At 36.8% G+C, this 24,655-nt stretch overlaps 1 protein-coding gene across 1 annotated transcript in view; it reads left to right on the top strand.

Annotated features, from left to right (window-relative positions):
• LOC150097913 (TBCC domain-containing protein 1-like) overlaps nt 1–24,655 on the top strand; it is a 349,586-nt gene that overhangs the window by 107,337 nt on the left and 217,594 nt on the right. The window contains exon 6 of the mRNA XM_090406629.1: nt 1,439–1,478. Coding sequence (XP_090262755.1) covers nt 1,439–1,478 — 40 coding nt within the window. The remainder of the gene's footprint in view (nt 1–1,438; nt 1,479–24,655) is intronic.

The following is a 24,655-nucleotide window of genomic DNA, read 5'->3' as shown; positions in this document are numbered from 1 at the left end:
ACACGGAAGAAGAACAAGAAAAACAGGCCATCCTTGGAAGGACTGTTTTGCCTTCCAAGGCAAAACAGTACTGCATTTGAAAGTACCCAATTGCAGTACTGTTATGTACTGCAATTGATATGGTGAGGAATCATTTGAATCAAATCATAAGAATAGGTGTGAAATTAAACAAAACACCATAATAGCAGTATGTTAGACATTGTTCAAATCAGTTTTACTGTATGAATCTGAGCATTGGGTTAGAAATTAAGTGTTGATGAAAAACTGGTAACTAGAAATATAAGAGTTCTGAGAAAAATTAGTCTAGGAATATATATGCGCAATGGTGGAATCATATTAAAAATGAAGATATTAGAAAGGAACTAGTCATTTTGCCATTCAGGAATGTATGAGTAGAGATACTCTGAGGTAGTATGGTCACTTAAAGAGAATGGAAGTGGAAGAGATAGCAAAACAGGTACCAGAATATCCTTGTTCTGGGTGGATTGATGCAATTATTAATAGTCATTAATGTAATTAATAATTCATTGAAATATTAAGAGTTGACAGTATAAGAGTCTTATGGAGGAAACTTGTTGATAGGAAGCTAGTAATAATGTAAATTCAATTGCAGTAATCTCATAGTATCCTGTATCCACTGGGTGTACATATCAGTATTAGATGATAATGAATTTTAGTCCTGACACATTCAAAAATTAAAACCCTACAGTGTTGACCCTTCAACAACAACACAGGTTTGAACTGCATGGGTCCACTTATACGTGGATTTTTTTCAATAATATATTGGAAAATTTTTTGGAGATTTGCTACAATTTGAAAAAATTCGCAGACTATCGATAAATGAGGTACAGTACTGTAAATGTATTTTCTCTTCCTTATGATTTTCTTAATAACATTTTCTTTTCTCTAACTTACTTTATTGTAAGAATATAGCATATAACATACAAAAGATGTGTTAATCTACTGTTGATCTGAGATTAACAGTGGATGTTATTTATTTCTTTACCTCTCAACTCTTCATTCCATGTTACAGCTCCAAGATGTCTCCTAAGCTTGTCATAATTACCAGCCTTATAACTATGTTATTGGCAAAGCTTTTGCTCAACAATAGGCTACTAGTAGTTAAGTTTTTGGGAGTCAAAAGTTATTTTCGATTGCACTGGGCGGGAGTGACAGCATCCCTAACCCCCATGTTGTTCAAAGGTCAGCTGTATATACAAAATGCTAGCAGTTTCTGAATATGCTACAGGTATGAAAAGGGACAAAGTTATCTCTGCTGCATGAAATACTTTTTACACTGTTTATTCTTGGGAGGAAAAAAGGATAATCAAATTAGGGATGATTGGTCCCTAATTTGATTATCATTTTCTTAGCATTTACAATATTATTATTAATTATTTATGCTAAAATTTCTGATTATCTTTAACCATTTGTTTAGCTGGACTGAGGAAAAATCACATGGCTTAACTTTGAAGAAGGTATTAATATTTCTATATATTATTGCAGAATTTTCTTATTAACACAATGCATCCAAACATTGAACAAGAAATGGTAAAATTTTACTATATAGAAGTTTGTAATTTTAACTTGAAGGCAATAAAATGTTATGTATATAGCACTTTTGCATTCATGTTGCAGTTAATAAAATTGTGTTTATGAAGCCATATTTAAAAGCAGTATTTTAACCTTCATTTTTTTTTTTGTTGTTTGTTTTTTTTCCCAATTCTTCAGTTTATAAATAATCTTCTACCAGATAAAGGGATGTCCTGAAGAACATCACAGACGTACATCACACATAGATTTCACATTTCATCCATTTGAAAATACAAATCCTGAAATGAGTCAGTAGCAAAAGATTTAAATAGCTGTACTGAGCAAAAGTTCCTTGATTCAATGTTAAAGAAGGTGTAAATATTTCTGTATTTTAATTTCACCAACCAGATTAATACATTGGATCAGTCTTGAGCAATGATTCAAGTAGTTTCACAACTAACTAATGTACATTTCATTGATTATAAATTCCATTATTTTGTAAATTTTAATTACAAATTCCATAATTTTGTTTATGACAGTCATCTTTGATTTTGGCACATGCCACATTTCATAGACAAGTATAATTTCTAGCATAATTGTATCCCTCGATTAACGCGGTTAATTAATCCCTCGATGTTACCGCGTATATCAAGATCACGTTAATCAAATCTAATAATCAATGGTAAAAAGTACAATTCGTCCCTGATCGATTACTGTACTAATAGTTCGTTTTATATGGTACTCTTTTAGGAAAGATAAAAAATGAATGCAAAGTAAATGTTTAATAAATACTTGTACCTACATTAGTTACTGCAATTTTTTTTAATCAAAAGAAGTTATAAAGAGTTGTTTGAACAGTTTTAGTTTTTTTTCTTATTGGCATAAATTCTACAATAACAAGCAAAGTGACTATCTAAACTTCGGCAAACAAGCATTCTTCGATTAACATCTGGATCCATATCCATTACTTGCTGCTTAAGCGATTCTAAACTGCAAAATATTCCATCCAGTTCTTTGACTGTTATTTCCTTTGGAACCTCATCTTCACATTCCATTTGTTCATTGTCTTCATATGTGCGTTCAATTTCAAGAAGATCGTTGTCACTGAAATCTTTTGAATTTGAATCCAATAATCCTTTAACATCTTCTGCATCAACACCATCAAAACCGAGGTCTTCACCAATTGCAACAATTTCTTTGACCACGTTGTTCACAGGATTTTCAAAACAACCTAAATCATTAGCACATTCTGGCAGAAGGTTTTTCCAAACAGCTTTCATGCAACTAGAAGACACTTGCTCCCACGAGTCACAAATGTTCTCAATTGCGTGTTTAATGTTAATTTTTTTCCAAAATTTGTGGAGCGTAATCTCATTTTCTCCCGTTGTTCTTTCTACTGCCTTTGAGAATGTCTTTTTAAGAAAATAGTCTTTGAAAGTTGCAATGATGCCCATGTCCATAGGTTGTAGCAATGATGTCGTATTTGGTGGGAAAAATCAAACTTTCACATTCGCAAACAGATCATTAAGAGAATCTGGATGACCAGATGCGTTGTCTAAAAGCAAAAGAGCTTTGAAAGCTAAGTTATTTCTCTTGCAATAAGTTTCAATTGCTGGGCAAAAATAAGACTTAAACCAATCTTCGAATAGACTTTGGTTAACCCAAGCCTTCTGATTCGCCCACCAAATTACAGGTAAAGAGTTCTTGTTACATCCTTTTAAAGTCCTTGGGTTCTGAGTTCGATAGACAAGCAGCAGCTTCAATTTAAAATCTCCATTAGAGATTTTATATTCCCTCCAAGCATAACAGTTAAGCGATCTTTTGATACTTTATAGCCATGTTGCGCTGCTTCTTTTTTTGATGTAAAAGTTCTAGATGGCATTTTTTTCCAATAGAGTCCAGTTTTATGTACATTGAAAATTTGACGGTAATCATTATCATTTTCTTCGATAATTTTCTGCAGCTCAGCAGGAAATGTGGATGCAGCATCTTCATCGGCACTTGCAGCTTCACCTGTTATTTTCACATTCTTTAGTCCAGCCCTAGATTTAAAATTTTCAAGTCAGCCTTTGCTAGCTGCGAATTTTGATTTGTCTTCTTTATATTTAGTCTCTTTAAGTCTTGAAAACAGGCTTAGAGCTTTGGCCGTGAATATTATATTGAAATTCTCTTTTGATTGCAGTCTTCCAGCCAAATAATCAACAGATCTTCCATTTCAACCATTATAGCACTCTGGTTACGTGTGCATTGCATATTTGCAGATGTAGATGCCACTTTACTTTGCTCGCAATGCTCATCAGCTTTGGATTTTTATCCAAAGTTGGTTAAAACCAAAGACTCGTTAAAACCAAATTCGCATCCGATACTTTTACTTTCACCATGTTTAAATCTTTTAATTATATCAAGTTTTGTATCTAAGGTTTACCTTAGATACAAAAATACCTTCCTCTTCTTTTTTTCACTTAATGACCCGGTTGTGGGATTGCTCTTATTCTTCGACATGATCAATGGGCTGTAAAATTTACGAAGAATGTAATTTGCAAATACATACAACAGAACAACTGGAGCTTGTAATGTACCCACTCTTAATGCTAGCAATGAAGTAACAGGCAGGCACTCAGCCTCGTGCCATGATTTTCTTGGGATTTTCCCAGCCTCATGGCATGATTTTCACCCATTGTTATTTCAATTGCCTTTGAGAATGTCTTTTTAAGAAAATAGGCTTTGAAAGTTACAATGACTCCCATGTCCATGGGTTGTAGCAATGATGTCGTATTTGGTGAGAAAAATAAAACTTTCACATTTTCGTGGAATGTGAAATCAGCAGCCTCATGGCTTGAGCATGATTTTGCATGGTAAATTTAAAGGTGCGTTAATCAAAACTCTTGCTGCATATATCAAGGGATTGCCGCAATTAATTTCGCCGCGATAATCAAATCTGTGTTAAGCAAAACCACGTTACGCAAGGGATAACTGTATGTAGGATTCAGATCTGCATCATAAAGGTCTGCAAAACAGAGCTTGATCCTTTAGGTTGCAGATTTGCCTAGCCATCCAAACCTATAGATTAATGAGACGATTTAAGAATTTTAAGTACTGGATAAATTTCTCATTTTACGGTAAGTAAATTTCTTATGAAAGAGTTCAAAAATGAATCGCAAAAACCATATATTAAAGTGAAACGTATCTAAATATACAATAAAATTAAGTGCACAAATGTGATCATATTAATTCTAGTAGCAAGGCTTATACGTTGGTCATACATAACGTGGTAATTAGTTTACAGAATTAACAATGCATATAAAGTATATTAATTAAAGGTAACTTTAATAAATAACTTCTATATTTTGGCAACATCACGTTGCCATCTTCAGGAACATAAAGATATGGTATGTGCACGCAGGCACCAACAAAAGCAAATGAGGAAGAAAGCAAGAAACTAATATTGTTCCTAAAGTCCTAATGGTGCCCTCTGGTGGGCTAATTTGGTTGACTTGTCAGTTGGGCTGAAGTTCTCAAAATGTAAGTCTCCCAAATTTGGGGTAGTTTCATGCACCCAAATTTGTTGAGGTTAGGAACGTTTTTTAGAGCTGCTGAAGATTCTTTGAATAATCTTTTGTATTTCAACTTGCTGCGGTGAATTATTTTTGTTTTCTTCCAACGAATTTTATGGTGGGTATCTAAGGCATGTGGCCATGGTCTGCCAGCCCAGAGCGGCTGTACTGGTGAAACCGGATGTAGTCTTTGTGTTCTGAAATCCTGATATTTGTTGTTCTGCCTGTTTGGCCAAAGTAGGACAATTTGCAGCTGCAAGGGACCTGGTATACACCAGGTAGGTCTAGGGGAAGTGGTTGGTCTTTGGTAGAGCGGATAAGGGATGCCAACTTTTTATATGGTCTGTAACAAGAAGTAAGGTCATGTTTTCTGAAGATATTGGTTATTTTCTCAGAGGTGACCTGGATATAGAGGGTGGTGATAGATTTGGTGTAATCTTTATTGTGGAGGGGAGGGGTTGTGGTTTACTGGTTTGAGTATTTTTGGATTTTTTTGGGGTTATAGCCATTGGCTAAGAAAGTGTTGTGGATGTGGTTTAGTTCAGTAGTTAGGGCCTTGTCATCTGAGCAGATTAATTTTGCCCTGTTATATAGTGTTTTTATAACCCTATATTGTTGTGAGGGGGGGGGGGATTACTGGTGAATGTATCTGCCAGTATGGGTGGGTTTTCTGTAAAGAGAGAAAACCAAAGATCGATCAAGCTGGCGGGTGATTAAAGTGTCTAGGAAGGGGAGGGTGTTGTTTTCCTCTTTTTCTAAGGTGAACTGGACTCTGGGGTGTTGGTTGTTTAAGTGTGTTAGGAAGGAGTGGAGTGAGTCTGAGCCATGTGGCCAAATAGCGAACACATCATCCACGTCTTAATTAATCTGCTCAGATGACAAGGCCCTAACTACCGAACTAAACCACATCCACAACACTTTCTTAGCCAATGGCTATAACCCCCCAAAAAAATCCAAAAAATACTTAAACCAGTAAACCACAACTCCCCCCCCTCCACAATAAAGATTACACCAAATCTATCACCATCCCCTACATCCAGGGCACCTCTGAGAAAATGACCAATATCCTCAGAAAATATGACCTTACTTCTTGTTACAGACCATATAAAAAGTTGGCATCCCTTATCCGCTCTACCAAAGACCAACCACTTCCCATAGACCTACCTGGTGTATACCAGGTCCCTTGCAGCTGTAAATTGTCCTACTTTGGCCAAACAGGCAGAACAACAAATATCAGGATTTTAGAACACAAAGACTACATCCGGTTTCACCAGTACAGCCGCTCTGGGCTGGCAGACTATGCCTCACACCCACCATAGAATTCGTTGGAAGAAAACAAAAATAATACACCGCAGCAAGTTTAAATACAAAAGATTATTCAAGGAATCTTCAGCAGCTCTAAAAAACGTTCCTAACCTCAACAAATTTGGGTGCATGAAACTACCCCAAATTTGGGAGACTTACATTTTGAGAACTTCAGCCCAACTGCCAAGTCAACCAAATTAGCCCACCAGAGGGCACCATTAGGACTTTAGGAACAATATTAGTTTCTTGCTTTCTTCCTCATTTGCTTTTGTTAGTGCCTGCGTGCCCATACCATATCTTTATGTTCCTGAAGATGGCAACGTGACGTTGCCGAAATATAGAAGTTATTTATTAAAGTTACCTTTAATTACTATACTTTATATGCGTTGTTAATTCCGTAAACTAATTACCAGTTGTGATCATATTAAATATGATAATTACTCAGTAAAAATATTGATGTTTTAAAAATTACTTTTTTTTTTTGTGAGAGTTCTTTAATGAGGTTACTTAAATTTCTGTTAAAGAAATGTGCATTGCCCAAAAAATTTCTTTGAGCATAATGAATTCACTGAACGGAGTTAAGTCATACAGATTTATGTGCCCTCTAAACTTCAACTCCTCATCCATTAACATCCTTGAATATCTGGCTTCATTTTCCAAGAGGGCAGTTACATCACTGTGTTACAAGATTGGTAATCTTTTCACCCCAAAATGCATAACTTCAAACTTTACCACATTAAACTGACATCCATTCTCCTTTGCCCATTTTGCCAGTCTATTTAAATCATCCTGCAAAAATTTAACATAATCTTTATTGACTATTACTTTACCCAATTTTGCATCATCAGCAAACAATTAAATAGTTCCTCTCAGATAATGAAGTGATTACCTGTCTTGTGGCTAGTATGCAGACTTCTGTGAGGAAAGGATATATGTGGAATTATAAGACTGGTGATTATGACAAACTTAGGAGACATCTTAGAAAATAAATGCTACTTGGGAACTAACAAAGAAATACATAACGACATCAATGTGTGAATGTATTCTGAAGGCCAAAAGGCTGAATAAGGTATGTGTAAAATGGATGAATGAGGGGACTTAAGCATGAAATCTTCAAGAAGGTACTTTGGAGACAGTACAAGATGAATAATGATAATAATCAGATACACGAAGAGTATAAAAAACAAGGCAGGAGAGTGACTCAGTAAGGACAACAGAAGTGCAGTATGAGCACAAATTGGCAAATCAGGTGAAGAAAAACCCTAGTTTTTTTAGATATATGGCAAGTAGAAGGAAGAATGATCATGGTAAGATGATATTAAAGGATGAAAATGGTAGAATGGTAACTGCTAAAGAAGACATTGTTGAGGTATTCAGTGATCAATTTATAAGGGTGTTTAATCCTGATCATGGTGGAATCATGAGGAATTAAGTGTAAAGGACATAAGACAGGATGGCTTAATTGTGAGTAAGCAAGAGTTATTCGAGGAAATAAATAACTTGATGACATATCACCATGCATCTTAAAGGAAATTGACTTGCCTGTTTAATAATTCTTATAACAACTGAGGTTCTGAAGGAGTGGAAGGAGGGTAAAATGTTCCAATGCATAAAGCTGGTGATAAGGCTGCAGTTTCAAATTATAGGCTAATCTGCATATCTGGAATTGTGGTGAAGGTACTGGAGAGATTGGTGAGAAGTAGGATACAGAAATGGGTCAATAACAAATAACAGCAGTATTCTCTGTGGTTATCAGCATGGGTTTGTTAAAGGGAGATCATGTTTTACTAACTTATTTATGTATGATAACAAGGTGACAAATACCTTGGACTGGGGAAATGCATATACACTGGTGTATGTGGATTTTGCAAAAGATTTTGATAAACTGCCACACAACAAACTGTTAAATAAATTGAAACAGATGAGATTGGATAACAGACTTCTGAGTTGGAACAGTGACTGGCTGTCAGATAGGTATCAGAAATTTGTATATGGGGGGGGGGTAGTATCCCGAAAGAGGAAGGTCACTAGTGGTGTACCGCAAGGGTCAGTTTTTGAGATCATCGTTGTTCAGTTTGTATGTTAATGATATTGGGATGGATTTGACTAGTGATATGCAGTTGCTTGCAGACGATGCAAAATTAGGGAGAGCAATGCAGAGTCAAGCAGATGTTATGACCTTGCAGGAGGACTTGAATAGATTCTATGAATGGAAGGGTAAGTGGAACTGTCAATTCAATGTTGCAAAGTGTACACTTGGTGGGGGAAATTTTAAAGGAGGTAGAGGAAATGAGAGGTATGTTAGTAGTGGTGAAAAAGGACCTGAAATTCAGGGGGCACTTTGCACAAATTGTGAATCATCACATCGGATAATGGCAATAATGCAGAGGACCCTGACATGCAGAAATAGAATTTATGATGTCATTGTATAAGGCCTTAATCAGGCCTCGTATGGATTATTGTGCAGAGATTTGGTCATTGGGTTTTCATGGTGATGAGGATATGTTGGAAATGGTCCAGTGAAGATTCACAAAGGTTGTCAATGGTCTTTGGAATGTGGAGTACAAGGACAGATTGAAGGAATGTAAGCAAAGCCTCATGAATAGGAGGAAGGGGAGGGGATATGATTGAGACATATAAGTTAGTCAGGGGTTGCTATCAGCTTGACATGGAAGAGATTTTTCATAAAATGGGAGAAGGAGGTAGAACATGAGGCAATTGCTGGAAACACTCTATAAAAAGGATGTAAGAAGAGGAGTGAGGAGAAGGTTCTTTACATGGAGAGTGGTTGGTGAGCGGAATGCATTGCATAAGCGTATTGTGAATGTAGACACACAATCAATTTAAAGCACAGTTGGATGAGCATTGTGTGCAGTAGTGTGTACCTCCACGATGAGTCTCTGACTCCATGGAGGTCGGATGTTAATAATAATAATAAAGATTATTATTGTTTCCTAAATTATTCATGTATAAATTAAATAGCAGTCACTCAAGTACAGAGCCCTGCAGCATGCTACTAGTCACAGGTCTTCTACTGGATTCTTCTCTTAAATAAACTACTATCCAATATCTCTTCATCAACCACCCTTTCATCCACTTCAGCTTTATATCCTTCCCCATGTGCTGCAATTTGTTTATTAGAATTCCATGCATTATCCTGTCAAAAGCCTTCGCAAAATCCAACAGTATCACTGTAAAACATTTCCTTCATCAAACTCAGCTGTCACTGTATTATAAAAGGTGAACTGAGTCATGACCTACCCTTCACAAAACCAAATCTGTTACTGATTCTAAGACGAAGTCTTTAAAGTTTTTATTTACTGTATTTTGTTTGTATTAAAAATCAGTAGCAGATTTAAGAAAAAACAAACAAACAAAAAAACAGCTTGAATCTTAATAAATATGGTTGTATTAAACTTCCCAAGATTTGGAAAACTTTAATTCTTAAGCCTCTGGTGCAATATCTAAGGCTAGCCTACAGTACCGATAGAGGGAACATTCCTCATAGGACTTTAGTCTTCATATAGTCTAACATAATTTCTTCCACTTATTGTTTTTTTGTGTTTTTGTGTGTGTTATTACAATTTTAACATTGTATCCCTAAAGATGTCTTTGTAACAGAGGTGAAATATTAAAATGATTAAACCTGCTTTTTAATTATTTCTCTTTGAGTTACAGTTCCATTAAATTGTATTATGAGTGTAAGCCAGCACCTAAGCCTGTATACTTTGTATCCACATCATCATTTACATCCCCTGGTCTCTAGCAGCAACCAACTGTATATTTTGGCTTCTATCCTCTATTTCACACCATATGGTTTCAAATGCATCATTCTCACTGGCCTGCAAATTAACTCCTACTCTCTTTGGTTGCACTTTATCAGCTATCAACAATATTCCCCCCCTTTCCCTATTCTTTTTTTTTTCTCTCCTGCATGAAAATGCTATATCCTTCATGTTCTATCCCACTAACTATATCATTTTTTGTCAGCCATGTCTCACTAATGTCAGTAATCATTGCCCAAGATGAACTGACCAATGCCAAAAATTCCTCTCTTCTTCCAAAATCTCCTGGCATTAGTTCACATGAAGTGCAATATTCCCTTAGGCCTACCACTCTCTTTACATTTAATGCTAGCTATCCCATTCTGCTTTGTTATGTATGCTTCAACATCATCATTACTAAAAAAAACACGTACTAACCACAGTAATGACTATTTAATTCATAAATATTTCATCATCATCATTATCCTCTTAGTTGTATTTGCAATTTTTGCAATGTGAACTTTGAACTTCAGTTTCCTATCCACCATAACTCCATGATCCCTAGCCTCATCAGTTTCTTTAGCATACTCCTACCAATATAATAAGCTGTTGAAAATCTTTTCCTGCTTCCACTTATTAACTTTGAATTGATAGCTATTATAATTTGCTCACTGCTCCAGGTTATTCAAATCATTCTGTAAATGCTGTATATCAATAGTATCTCTGATTGTCCCATCTATCTTTGTAATCGGGGTGCTTAAGGGTCAAAGCTGTATAACTGAGAGGAGACCTCCACATAGCCTTTAAAGGAATGCGGAGAACCGACCAGGGCTTCTGACCTAATGTCCAATCCTCACCTTCTCGTGGTGCACCCTGTTGGGTATCTACTTTGATACTGAACGAACGAGGATGGGCTGGCAATTTGGGATTTAGCCGACCAAATTGTATTCTTATTGGTTAAACCAAAATAAAAAATGATGGTACAACATGACAAAATTTCATGCCGGCTGGGGCGTCGCCCGGTTAAACAAGGCCCCCGTTGTTTTCGCCAGGGAACCAGGGCGAACAGCGAAAAGTCAGCTACTGGAACAAATCTGAAAACAAAATCCAACTCAACATCACCAAAGTTAAAGATCGGTACTATCAACGTAAGAAGCCTGAATGGCAAAGAAATGGAGCTAGCTGAGGAATTAGATAAGTACCAGATCGACATAATAGGGGTGACAGAAACAAAAAAGATAAAAACTGGTGAGATCTTTCTGAGCAATAAATACAAAATGTTATATTCAAGCAATGACAACCAAGGAAAAGGAGTAGCCATAGTATTCAACACAAAATACAAGGCTAATCTTCTTGAATGGCAGTCAGTCTCAAGTAGAGTAATGTGGGCAAATATGAGAATGGGGAACTGGACAATGAGACTTATTTGTGTCTATGGTCCCACAGAAGGTTCTACTAAGGTAGAAGTGGAGGAATTTTTTGAGGCTTAAAAAAGCAACTGACACAATGAAAAAGGAAAAGTTGGTCCTTGTTGGTGATCTAAATAGTAGAGTAGGAAATGATTGTGAGACATACAAAAATATTTTGGGAAAATTTGGAGAAAAGAGCAAAGCTAATAATAATGGCAAATATCTGTTGGATTTCTGCTCAGGACATGGACTGGTTATTACTAACACCATGTTCCAACATAAAAATGTGCACAAATTCACATGGAGAGAAGAGGCTAGGAATAAGAAAAGTCTCATTGACTATGTTATTGTTGATAGTGATGTTTTCTCCCTGGTGCAGGACACCAGAGTGTACAGAGGATTTGAAATTGGAAGTGATCACTATTTAGTCTTGAGCAGGATAAAATTGAATTTCATATTGAAAAGAATAACATGTAAGAAAGTTTTAAATCGAATAAAAGTTGAGCAGCTCTCAGATGTGAACTGTAGACTAAAATACAGAAATATTATTGAAAAGAAAATGAAAGAGTTTGAGAACAGGAATCAAACCTTGGAGATTCAGTGGCAAACTCTGAAGGAAACATTGATTGATTCTGCCAGAGAGGCATGTGGTGAGGTTGTGTGCAAGGATAAAAAAATCAGAACTCCCTGGTGGACACAGGAAGTTAAAGAGGCAGTGAAGGAAAAGAAGAAAGCATATCAAAAGTTCCTGGCAAATAAGTCAGCTTTTACTCTTACAGAATACAGAGACAAATGTAAGAAAGCTAAACAGTGTGTAAAACTAGCTAAACAAAAGTCATGGGAGGACTTTGGCAAGAATATAGAAAATAAATATTTTCTATATGAAATGAAACGAAAACAGGAGTAAATGATATCCTTGAAGTATGGAGTAATTACTTTGAAAAACTGCTAAATGAAACAAGCAGTGATGACAGCACAGTGATAAAAAAACACTGACCAGGCATGCAGTCAGGAATACATATCCATACTTGAAGTCGAAAAAGCCATCAAAGGCTTGAAATGTGGAAAGGCAGCAGGAGTAGATGATATTCGACCAGAAATGCTGAAGTATGGTGGTATAAGAGTCTTACAGTGGCTGCACTGCATAGTTCAGAAAACCTGGACAGAGGGACGAATTCCCGATGATTGGAGTAGAGCTCTCATAGTACCCATATATAAAAAGGGAAATAAAACCGAATGTGAGAATTACAGAGGTATTTCCCTACTGAGTGTTCCTGGCAAGATCTATGCAAGTATACTTGAGAAACGGTTGAGAAGAATTGTGGAAGAAAAGCTTGGTGAAGAACAAGCTGGATTCAAGCCAAATAGAGGCTGTCAGGATCAGATCTTCACTTTACGACAAATAGTCGAGAAAGCATGGGAATATAACAAAGATCTGTATTTAAGTTTTGTCGATTTGGAAAAGGCATATGACAAGGTGCCAAGAGAGAAGCTATTCAATATGCTGCAGTTATATGGTGTCAATGGGGCATTATATCAAGCAATACTTAGTCTTTATTTGAGTTGTGAGTCAGCTGTTAGAATTGAAGGAAGTACAGGAAGATGGTGTAATGTTAAATCTAGTGTGAGACAAGGATGTATATTATCTCCTCTGTTATTCATTATCTGTATGGATCACATTATGAACTAAAGTGGTAATAAACATGATATCAGAATTGGAGATGTTAATGTCAGCTCTTTGCTTTATGCGGATGATGTTATACTTCTAAATAAATCCGCTACAAGTCTGCAAGATTCTCTGACTGAATTGAATAGCTGTTGTAATAGATATGGTATGAAGGTCAGCAATAAAAAGATAAAGACAATGAAAATAGGCAGAATCATTGAAAATGTCAACTGTGTTGTGAATGGAGAACCTGTGGAACAAGTAAAACATTTCAGCTACTTAGGCACAATTTTTACTGAAGATGGTAAACTAAATATAGAAATAGACAACAAAATCAGCAAAGCTGGTATCGTGGGAAGTCAATTGAATAAATTCATATGGAATAAGAAAGAAATTAGTCGGAACACTAAATTAGCTGTATACAAGACTGTGTTCAAACCAATTTTAACTTATGGATCTGAGCGCTCAGTCAGAAGTAAAACACTTGACCAAAGACTAGAGACCGCAGATATGAGAGTCCTGAGAAAGATTAGAGGCATGAACAGATGGCATCAATGGCAATATCATATTAAAAATGAGGATATTAGGAAAGAACTTGACATTGTCAGCATCCAGGAATGCGTTAGCAGAGCTAATCTCAGGTGGTATGGTCACTTAAATAGAATGGGAGAGGAAAGATTAGCAAAACAAGTGTTCTCTGCCAGGTTGGCAGGAAAACGACCCAGAGGAGGACCAAGAAATAGGTGGATTGATACGGTACAAAGTGCCTTAGACGATAGAAATATAAGATCTGATAATGTTGGAGTCTTGACAAGTAACAGACTGATTTGGAGGAAAATTGTAGATAGGAAGTTAGTAATGATGTAATTTTTTCATGTAGTACTGTCATATCCTGTACACCCCTTGAGGGTACATTGCAGGAATTTGATGATGATGATGATCTTTGTCATCTGCAAACAGTTGAACATCCCCTGTCAGACCCTTCCTATTATCATTAATATATAGATTAAACAACAATGGGCCAAGGACTCCTTCCTGGAGTATACTGATGGTTATCTTAAACTTGGTAAGATTCACACCCTCCCATATACCAGTTTCTGATACCTGTCCACCAGCCATTCACTTATCCTGGTCAGTAGTTTTTATTCCAATCCCATATTCTACAGTTTGAGCCTTTTATATGGTATACTATCAAATGCCTCAGCAAAATCCAGTAGTGCCATAGTGTATTCATTATCTTCATCTAATTTAACTGTAACATTATTATAAAATATTAGCAAATTGCTAAAACTAGACCTCCCTTTAGTAAACCTATGGTGTTCTTTGCAAAATATGGCTTGTCTGTTAACCCATTTCTGCATATGAGCTCTTACCAACTTCTCTAATATCTTTACCACCACTTCTGAGATACTGATAGGTGTGGTTAGACACATCAGTTTTTGCACTACCCATGTACAACTATCGTATATACTCTTTCCATTCCTGTGGAATCATTTCTGAGCTGAGACTCAAGTTACCCAAGGGCCATGCATTTTTTGGCTCTCATTCCTTTAGCATACATGCTTTTGCTGAATTCATATCCAGGTTGTGCAACAGCTCTTGAAACTTCTTTCTCATGCACCTTTCTCTTGTTACATGCATCTGCTGGATAGATATTAGCCAAGTGAGCACTTATTTGAACATTATCTTCTGACACAAGGGTACCATCAGTATTTCCCAATGTTGTTATTCTTATTTTTCTTTTATTTGCAGCATAGCAATAAAATTCTTTTGGATCTTTAGCCTGCACAGCCAGTTTAGCATTCTTGCTGTACAATTCTCGTAATTTTTCTGGCTTGCACTTTGTATATTTCATAACTCCTCTCACTCTTATTATTACATTATTATTAAAGGAACACGTAAGACCAGTAATAACTTTTAATTAATAAGGTACAGATATTTCATACTAAAACTAATAGTACATCTTCAGTGTTACAAACAGTTATAGGAATGGAATACAAGTAACGAACATTTGGTGGATCACCTGTTAAAATACATAGTTGTCGCACGCTAGGAAATGATAGAAAATAATAATTAATATTTAAGATAATTGGTTTTTTAATGATTACATAAAATAAAAGTCTCCCTTTCTTCTAAAAATAAGATTTATTACATTATTCCATCCACATCATCATCATCTTATGGATCTCTTAATAAATTTAAGTAAGAGAACCATATTTACTTCCAACCTATTTGTTTTTTGAATACTAGGGACACATTCAAATACTGTCTCATTTAAGTAACTTTACAGAACTTTCCATGCACTGCTGATATCCTTCCCATTTAATAAATCAATATCATGAGACCAAAGATAGCAGTCTTCCAAGAGTGCTATACTTTCCATCTTTATAGTTCAACATGTAACTTGTCCTAATTGGAACATTCATATAGTATGCTACTTCCTAGGTATATATGGCATGATCGCTCTCACCAACTGGTGGCAAAACAGTCAAGTTACACACACGGACAAAGAAAATTAACGCACCAAGAAGGAAGCATAGAAGAATTCAACTGAAATTTTATTGGTGTAATGATACAAGTGAGTGATACACATGATGGAAAAAACAGAGCTGAAGGACAATTAGAAAGGGATCTGTGGTATGCAATCCGGTCATCATCAATAGCACGTTGCACCACCTCGTGTGGCGTTACATGCTGCAATACAGTCCGGCATGGTGGTGAACAGATGCCTGATGTTGTCCTGCAGCAGACTGGCCCACACGCGTTGGACGCTGTGCTCCAAATCCCGGATATTGCGGTACGGTGGGAGCTGGCGTTTCAGCTGCTCCCAAACATGCTCGATAGCGGACAAGTCCGGGGAGTGGGCAGGCCATGGAAGTGTCTATACGATGTAGGCAGGCCTGGGCAACCTGAGCCATATGCAGATGGGCATTATCCTGCTGGTATAACGCTCCTGGTATTCCGGCCAGGAATGGGAGAATGTGGAGCCATAGGATGTCGTCCACATACCGCTGCCCTGTCAGTGCACCACGTACCACTATGAGGGGTGATTGGCTATCGTAGGCTATGGCTCCCCAGACTATAATGCCTGCAGTGCGGGAGGTGTGGCACTCGATAGCAAGGTCGGGATTGTGTCCTTGACCAGGGGTCCTCCACACCTGGACACGATGATAATCTGTCCCCAAGACGAAGTGGCACTCATCGCTGAAGACCACACGTCACTCTTGCCTGGCACCACTGTAAACGGAGTCGGCAATGTTGCGGTGTTAATGGGAGCATGCGTAAGGAGCACTGGGATCATAGATTTGCCTCTGCGAGGTGTCGGGAAATGGTTCGTGGGCACACATGAGCCCTACATCTGCCTGTATAGTGTACCGGGTCAGCGTGGGATCAACGGATCATGCGGCAAGCACGATCCGTCGATCCTCTCTAGCATTGGTCCTCCTGATCTGACCGGTGCTGCTCTGCCGTGTGGCAGTGCCGGAACGTGTCCACAACTCCCAACACTGTCGGACGGTATGGTCAGAATGGTTCATGTGCACGCCTATACGGCACACCCACCATCCTCCGGTTTTCAGGCCGATGATCATGCCTCTGTCAAAGTCCGTAAGCTGCTTAAATCAATGTCTCTGGCATCTACCCGGCATTATTGTCACTCTGTACTCTAGCTTATGTTGGCCGGTGCTTTTCGCTTTAATTGGCTATCGACTTCACACCGGCTTTATAGGGCTGCCATTTCGTGCTTGCAGCGCCACCACAGGGTGTGTGGGCATGTGCAATCACACCAAATTTGGATCATTTGCATACCATCCCCGCAATCTAGCTATTTGCTTAGTTTTGCCATTGTACCATGTTTTCTTCCAGCTGCGCTAATTTCTTTGTCTGTGTTTGTATTAACTGAGACCACCCTTCCCTCTGATCAAATCTATTACCCTTTGATCTTGAGTTTCTTCTTTCACACTCTGCTTGAGAAAGTTGTCTCACAACAGTTCAATCAATACTCCTTCATTTTTATCATTAGAATTCTCTTTGACCTAATCACTGTTTGGATAATTTAAGTCACTCATATTGACTACTTGCTTTGTACCCATCAGAGTAATTTGGCAATATATTTCATTATCCCCTGCAGCTGCACCACCACCACCCAGTTTTGTAGCAACTCCCCCCCCCCACAACATTTATATCATCCTGTTAACCTCAATTTAACACCAAATAACCTCAAGCTTATTGCTACATCGGACATTAAAGTTATTGTTTTCATGAGTTCCTACCCTAACTGAATACAAGTCATCTGATATCTACCTGTCATACTTCACTTTGAACTGTTTCATCAATAGAGTACTCACAGCTGACTTTGATAACCCATCCTACTCATTCATTACTCTCTAAGCAAAAAGTCTCATCATCACACCCTTTGCTAACCATACTTAGTTTCCAGGTATTGCCCCTAGTTCTCCCCTCTACTACTAGTAATGTACAGAAAATTTCCTCGTTATCAACTTTCCTCTTTATCAACGGTCATTAAGTAACTTATATGTTTCTCTCATATCCAACTTTTTTGCATATCAGCCAATTTCTGTAAACCACAAATCTTTAATCTGTCTTCATGAGGAGCCTTCCATAGACCTACCACCATCTTAGTCACTCACTTCTGGATCCTCTGCACCTCTTCCATTCCTATTAAACTTAACTCACCAGGTCTGTGCATAATAGTCCAGATTGAGCTGCAAAGCCTTACAAAATGTATAATAACGTCTTTAGCATTGTTTGTCAGTGTGTGATCTTCAATAATTAGGTAATTTTATGAGTTATTTTAGCCACTTTTTCAGTATGGCCTCTGAACTTTAGCTTGTCATCCATCTTCATCCCAAATATCTCTAGCCTCATTTATTTTCTGCATCCTAAGTACTTTCAGTGTAGTATAGCTGGTAGTCTTTTTTTATCCCAAAATACTCGACCTTACACTTTGCCAGTAAACTGATATCCATTCCCCTTTGTCCATATTGTCAGTCTGTATAAATCATCCTGAATGATTTCATCTTCATTAATATTGCTCTACCCAATTATACATCATCAGCAAACAACTGATTATTTCTCTCATATAATTTCATATATCATTAATGTACAAATTAAATCATTTATTTAATTTGTACATTGGTCTCTCACAATCATTCAATCAATTAAAACACTGCTAGTCACATGATTCTGCTGCACTATTCCTCTATAAACTTTTCTTTGATGTCTGTCCATAAGTCATCCTGTTATCCACATCACACTAGCTTCATATGCATACCTGTTTGCTACAATTTCTTTAATGGGACTCCATGCATTGTCCTGTTAATAAATACCTTTACAAAGTCTAGCAGTATCATCATGTACAAAGTCTAGCAGTATCATCATGTACCTTTATATATTTTTTACCTTTTTAGCCAAATATGAAGAGACTGAAGACCTGACTGTTGCTAAGGGACTCATAGCAACGCTGGAGAAAGGAAAGATAGATCTCAACCATCTATGAACTCAATTTCACCACATGTAGCCAGAAAAGCTGGTCACTTCTGAGAAAATTAGGTGGAACAGAACCAACAGCACACAAAACAACAGAGATAACTTCTGATCAAATTTGAATCATTTATTGAAAACCTCCAAGATACATCCCAGCTCTATCAGGAAAATTACTGTGTAATCTTCCATCAGACAAATCCTGAAAACAGGCCCTGAGCTTCCTGAACTTGTACACCCAGTATCTCGGGAAGAGGTACAGGTAGCCTTAAAACTCAGTAAGAATGGCAAGGCTGCAGGAGTGGATGGTATCCTCCCTGAGTTTCTAAAACATCTCGGTTAACAAGGCCAAACATGGCTGGCTGCCCTTTTTCTCAGAAATTATGACTGGAAAACTACCAAAACTGTGGCGGGAAGCCAAAATAATTGCTGTGCCCAAACCAGGGAAAGAGCCAAATGATGTGAAAAATCTACGACCTATCTCCTTGCTTTGCTCCACCTTTAAGCTCTTTGAAAGAATTCTTAAAAGAATTTCACCATTCAGCGAAAGAGCACTCCCGATTGAACAAGCTGGCTTCTGGCCGGGAAGAAATTGCTGTGACCAGATCTTAGCCCTGACAACACAGATTGAAGCAGGCTTCCAGAAGAAACTTAAATCTGGAGCCACTTTCATTGACCTAACATCAGCTTATGACACAGTCTGGATCAGAGGCCTCCTCCTAAAGCTTGGAAATATAAGGTGCAAAAAAACTTTGCAGCTTTTCAAATCCATTCTCTCCAACAGAAAGATCTGGTTCCATATTGGTGGAAAAAAAAGAGCATGCCCAGATTTCTCCACAGTGGTCTCTCACAGGTCTCTGTGTTAGTGCCTTTACTACTTTACTATTTAACATCTACATGTCCAACTTAACACATACCAGCTCGTGCAAATATATGTATGCCAATGACCTAGCGATCCTACATCAATCTACCTCCTTTGCCAACCTGGAATCAACCTTGAACACAGACCTGAACATTCCGGAAGAGTACTTCAAGCAGTGGTTCTTGAAGCCAAATCCAACAAAAGCTGTCTCCACAGTATTTCACCTGAACAATACAGAGGCAAATCAACACCTCAACCTTTCTTTTTATGGAAAAATGGTAGAACACGTGCCTCACCCGAAATACCTTGGAGTGAGCCTGGACAGAAGCCTAACCTATAAAAGGCACATCACCAACCTCATCATCATCATATGTATCAAGGATTTAGGCCCAGCATGGCCTGTTCCGGCCTTAGAAGTCATTGTTGAATCGTTTAAGAGGACGTCCTGGTTTTCTTTTTCCTAATGACTTGTACTTTAACGTTTGTTTTGGTAATCTTTCTGTTTTCATTCTTTGAACGTGTTCCATCCATTTATGCTTATATTTTTAAATTTTTTCTATTACTGGTTCTTGGTTTAATTCTTTCATAATATCTTCGTTTCTTTTGTTATCAAATAGGGTATACTTTGCAGTTTTTCTCATAAACTTCATTTCTGCTGTTGTTAATCTTTGTTTGTCTTTTTGTTTTGTTGTCCAGTTTCGCTTCCATACATTAAGACCAGTAAGGCTAATGTATTGTATACTTTTAGCCTGGTTTGTTTTTGAACTAGGTTTGGTTTAAATATAGAGTTAATTACACCTGTTATTTTTAAATATTTTACAATTTTTACATTTATATCTTTTACATTTTCATATGTGATCATACATCCTAGGTAGTTAAATGAATTCACCTGTTCTAAGATCTTGTTATCTATTACTATTTTAGTTCTTGCTGGATCTTGTCCTTTAAAGGCCATAGTTTTTGATTTTTCCGTTGATATTATCATACCATAATCTTTGGATATCTCATTTAGATTTAAAATAGCTTTCTGTAAGTTATCTTCAGAATTTGTAATTATTATTTGGTCGTCTGCAAAGAGGAGAGTGTTTAAGTTAACTGTAGGTGAAAGTTTAATTCCTTGATGTAAATTTTTACTCCATTTTATTATTATTTTATTTAAGTAGATATTAAAAAGAGTTGCTGAGAGGGGACATCCCTTTCGGACCCCTTGGTTTATCTCTCTTGTATATGATAGCTCGTGATTTAATCTTATTTGTATTTGATTATTTTCATATATACTTGTGATAGCTTTTAGGATATTATTTGGTATTTGTCTTTCTTTTAATATGTTAAATAATATGTTTCTTGTAACTTTGTCAAATGCTTTTTCAAAGTCAATAAATGCAATATGTGTTTCTAAATTATATTCTCTTCTTTTCTCTATTATTAATTTTAGGCAAAAGGCTGGGTCAATACATGATCGTCCTTTTCTAAATCCATTCTGTACCTCTAGAATAAAGTTTTCGTAATATTTCATTAGTTTGTTATTTAAGATTCTGCTATCTATTTTGTAACAGGAATTTAGTATACTGATACCTCTATAGTTTTTAGGGTCATCTCTATTACCTTTCTTAAAGATAGGAATCACAATTGCTTTTTTCCATTCTATTGGGGGGATACCAGTTGAGTAAATTTTATTTAAAAATAATAAGAGTCTTTCTTTGAATCTTGTTCCTGCGTATTTATATAGTTCTGAACCTAGCTTATCTTCTCCAGGTGATTTTCCGTTTCTTGTTTCTTTCAGGCTGATTTCTAATTCTTCTTCAGTTATTTCCTTTTCATTTTCATTAATTGTTTGCCAGTTGTCTTTTTTAAAATATTTGTCTGTCCACAGTTCTGTGTAGTAATTTAGAAATTCTTCTAATTTCAATTCAGTGTTTAATTTTATGTTTTCTTTGGTATCTGCATTTAGGTGTTTCAAAACCTTATATACATTGGGTCTTATTTTATATAAATCATATTCTAAATTAGAAACAAATTTATTCCATGATTCTCTGTCTTTTTCTGACTTCTTTTAGCTATGGCTCTTATTCTTTTATATTCTATTTCATCTTCTAATCTTTTACTGCTTAACCATTTGTGATAGGCTTCTTTTTTCTTTTTGATTATTTCTTTGATTGTATCATCCCAGATCTTCAGTTTTTTCTTTTATTGAATTTTTTTGGTCTTTCCTAAGCTTTCATTTGTTGCTGCATTTAGTATCATTTTTATATTAAGCCATTCTATTTCTATTTCTTCATTTTGTTTTATTTTATCTAGATATTGGTTAATTCTTTGTTCATATAGCCATTGTACATTTGTGTCATTCAATAATCTAGTTTTATAAACAAATGTTTCAGTTTTTCTTTCTGTTCTTGTTACTTGTAGCCATTTAGGTGGTAATCTTAATTTTATTTTAACAAGGAAGTGGTCACTGCTTATTTCATATCCTCTCTGAACTCTAACATCTAGTGAAAATTTTGATGTCTTTTCATTTAATATGAAGTTATCTAATATTGATTTCCATCCTCTTGCTGCCCAAGTATATTTATGTATGTCTTTATGTTTATAGAAGGAATTCATTATTTTTAGGTTATTATAAACTACAAAGTCAATCAATTTTTTACCATTTCTGTTTAGAGTGTGTTCTCCATGTATTCCTATATTATTATTAATTTTTGTGTTTCCAATTCTTGCATTTTAGTCTCCTGCTAAAATTATGGAGTACCTTGGAGTGAGCCTGGACAGAAGCCTAACCTATAAAAGGCACATCACCAACCTGTCCAACAAAATTAAAACGAGAAACAATATCATTTCAAGGCTTGCTGGAACAACTTGGGGTTGTGGTGCAGAAGTCCTAAGGTCGTCAGCACTAGCCCTCGTATTCTCTGCAGCAGAATATTGTGCCCCTGTCTGGAAAAGAAGTGTACACACTAACATTATAGACACCCAGCTAAACTCTACCATGCACACAATTAGTGGGACAGTAAGAAGCACCCTACTCTCCTGGCTGCATGTCCTATCTAACATTGCTCCACCAAACATATGGAGAAGACAAGCCTTGATTAAAGAATTTAATAAAGCAATGAGCAACCCACTGCTCCTGCACCAGACTCTCATGAATCCACCTAGCCTTTGCTTAAAATCTAGAAATCCTTTCTGGTCCATGGACGAACTCCCTTCAGCTGCGCTGACATTTGGAGAGAATATTGGTCCAACAATCTCAAAACAAACGGCTTCTGAGTAGAAGATCCCTGTGCTCTGCAGCCTAGTTTTGCTCTTACTAGGAAGATTTGGTCATCAATCAGTGGGATCTGAACTAACCAGGGCAGATGTGACTACCTACTATATAAATGGAGGCTGTTAGACCACCCTTATTGTGATTGTTCTCCTGTGGCTCAGACCATTACTCATATTGTGAACGACTGCCCAAGGCACCAATTTCATGGTGGTGGCCAACAGGACATTCACAAGGTGATGGATGAGGCCTTTTTGTTATTCTCATACTCACTTGTCTTATTGTGTGCTGCATGTCAGTGGCGCACTCAGGATTTAATCTTGGAGGGGGCCCACGAGTGCTCATGATTTAATCTTGGGGGGGGACGAGTTGAGTAGACGATTTAAGAATACACACTACGTAGTGCATACAACCTATGACTGAGCATCTGCAGTGATCACCAATACATGATATCCATGATCTCTGGCCCGGCTTGGGCGATTCTTCGAACGAAGTATCGCCTGAGCACTACTTCGTTCGCCTTGCGTTCACAATGGCCATGATTCCCGAGAGCCAGAGGGTGTTCCCATCTCATGTGACTGCTAATTCATAAGTAGTATAGAAATAGAAGACAAGACACAACATAAATAAAAATTAAAAAAAAAGAATTTTAATTAGGAAAAGATTTTTGGAAAATTTTCTAGTCTTTTTTTCCTTTTTCTTTTTTTTTTTTGGGGGGGGGCCTTGTCCCTCCTCCCTGGGTGTGCCAATGCAGCATGTGCACATACACATACACACTTGTATCTTTCCCTAATAGTTGTAGTTTACCTGATTTTGCACTTCCAATCTCACTTTTTCCAGATTCCTAACAACTCGTTCATCAAACTCACTCCATGTACATCATTCCTTTTGTTCTACCTGCATATTAACACACTTGCAATTATGGCCTTCCTTCCTAAACAACTTGCCTCTCACATATCATGAAAAGATTCACTGCCTTTAGGTGAGAAAATTACAAAATCATTTTCAATTGACAAAATCCAGGTGTAGATTAATTATGTTAAGTAAGGCTATTAAGATAAAGAAAGCTAAAGTGAAAGAGTTGTTCATTCTGGTGGGACAAATGATTTTAAAAGTAACAAGTATGGTATGAAGGATGACATGAAACAGTTACTTTTAAAATCATTTGTCCTACCAGAATGAACAACTCTTTCACTTTACCTTTCTTTATCTTAATAGCCTTACTTAACATAATTAATCTACACCTGGATTTTGTCAATTGAAAATGATTTTGTCATTTTCTCATCCAGCTCTCTTATTATGGAATCTCCATTCAAAATTCTTCTCTTACCTTCCCTTTCTTGCTTAATTGAGCATTGGTTTCTCTTCCCGACATCTCTTCTTTCTTCCTTGGCATTTCTGAAATGAGAGAAAACATTTCTGCAATCTCTCAAGCTAAAGCTTCTTTCTGTGAAGACTTTGTGTAAGCATCCACTCTCTCTCTCTCTCATTAGAACAATTTTTTCTCTATATCACCTGTGCTATTGTTCTAATATTTGTTACTTTTACTCACTCTCTTATTCGTATCTTCCATCACTCATGTTTCCATACCTATTTTTTGTTATATCTGCTTTACTATCTCTCTGCCAACGCAACTATACTTCTGGCAATCTTTCAAAACATCTCCTACACATCTCTTATCACTATCACTTTCAAACCAGAATCCACTCACTTATAGTAATGTACATTTTGCTGACACTATGCTGCACAAAATCCCCTCGAATGAATTTCTTGAACAAAGAGAACTTGGGCACCACTGCTCTAG

Source organism: Typopeltis vanoorti, chromosome 16, assembly GCF_054136105.1.
Source record: "Typopeltis vanoorti isolate ZY-2024b chromosome 16, IOZ_Tvanoo_1.0, whole genome shotgun sequence".
NCBI classification, from domain to species: domain Eukaryota; kingdom Metazoa; phylum Arthropoda; class Arachnida; order Uropygi; family Thelyphonidae; genus Typopeltis; species Typopeltis vanoorti.
This window is presented reverse-complemented; position numbering and strand designations above follow the sequence as displayed.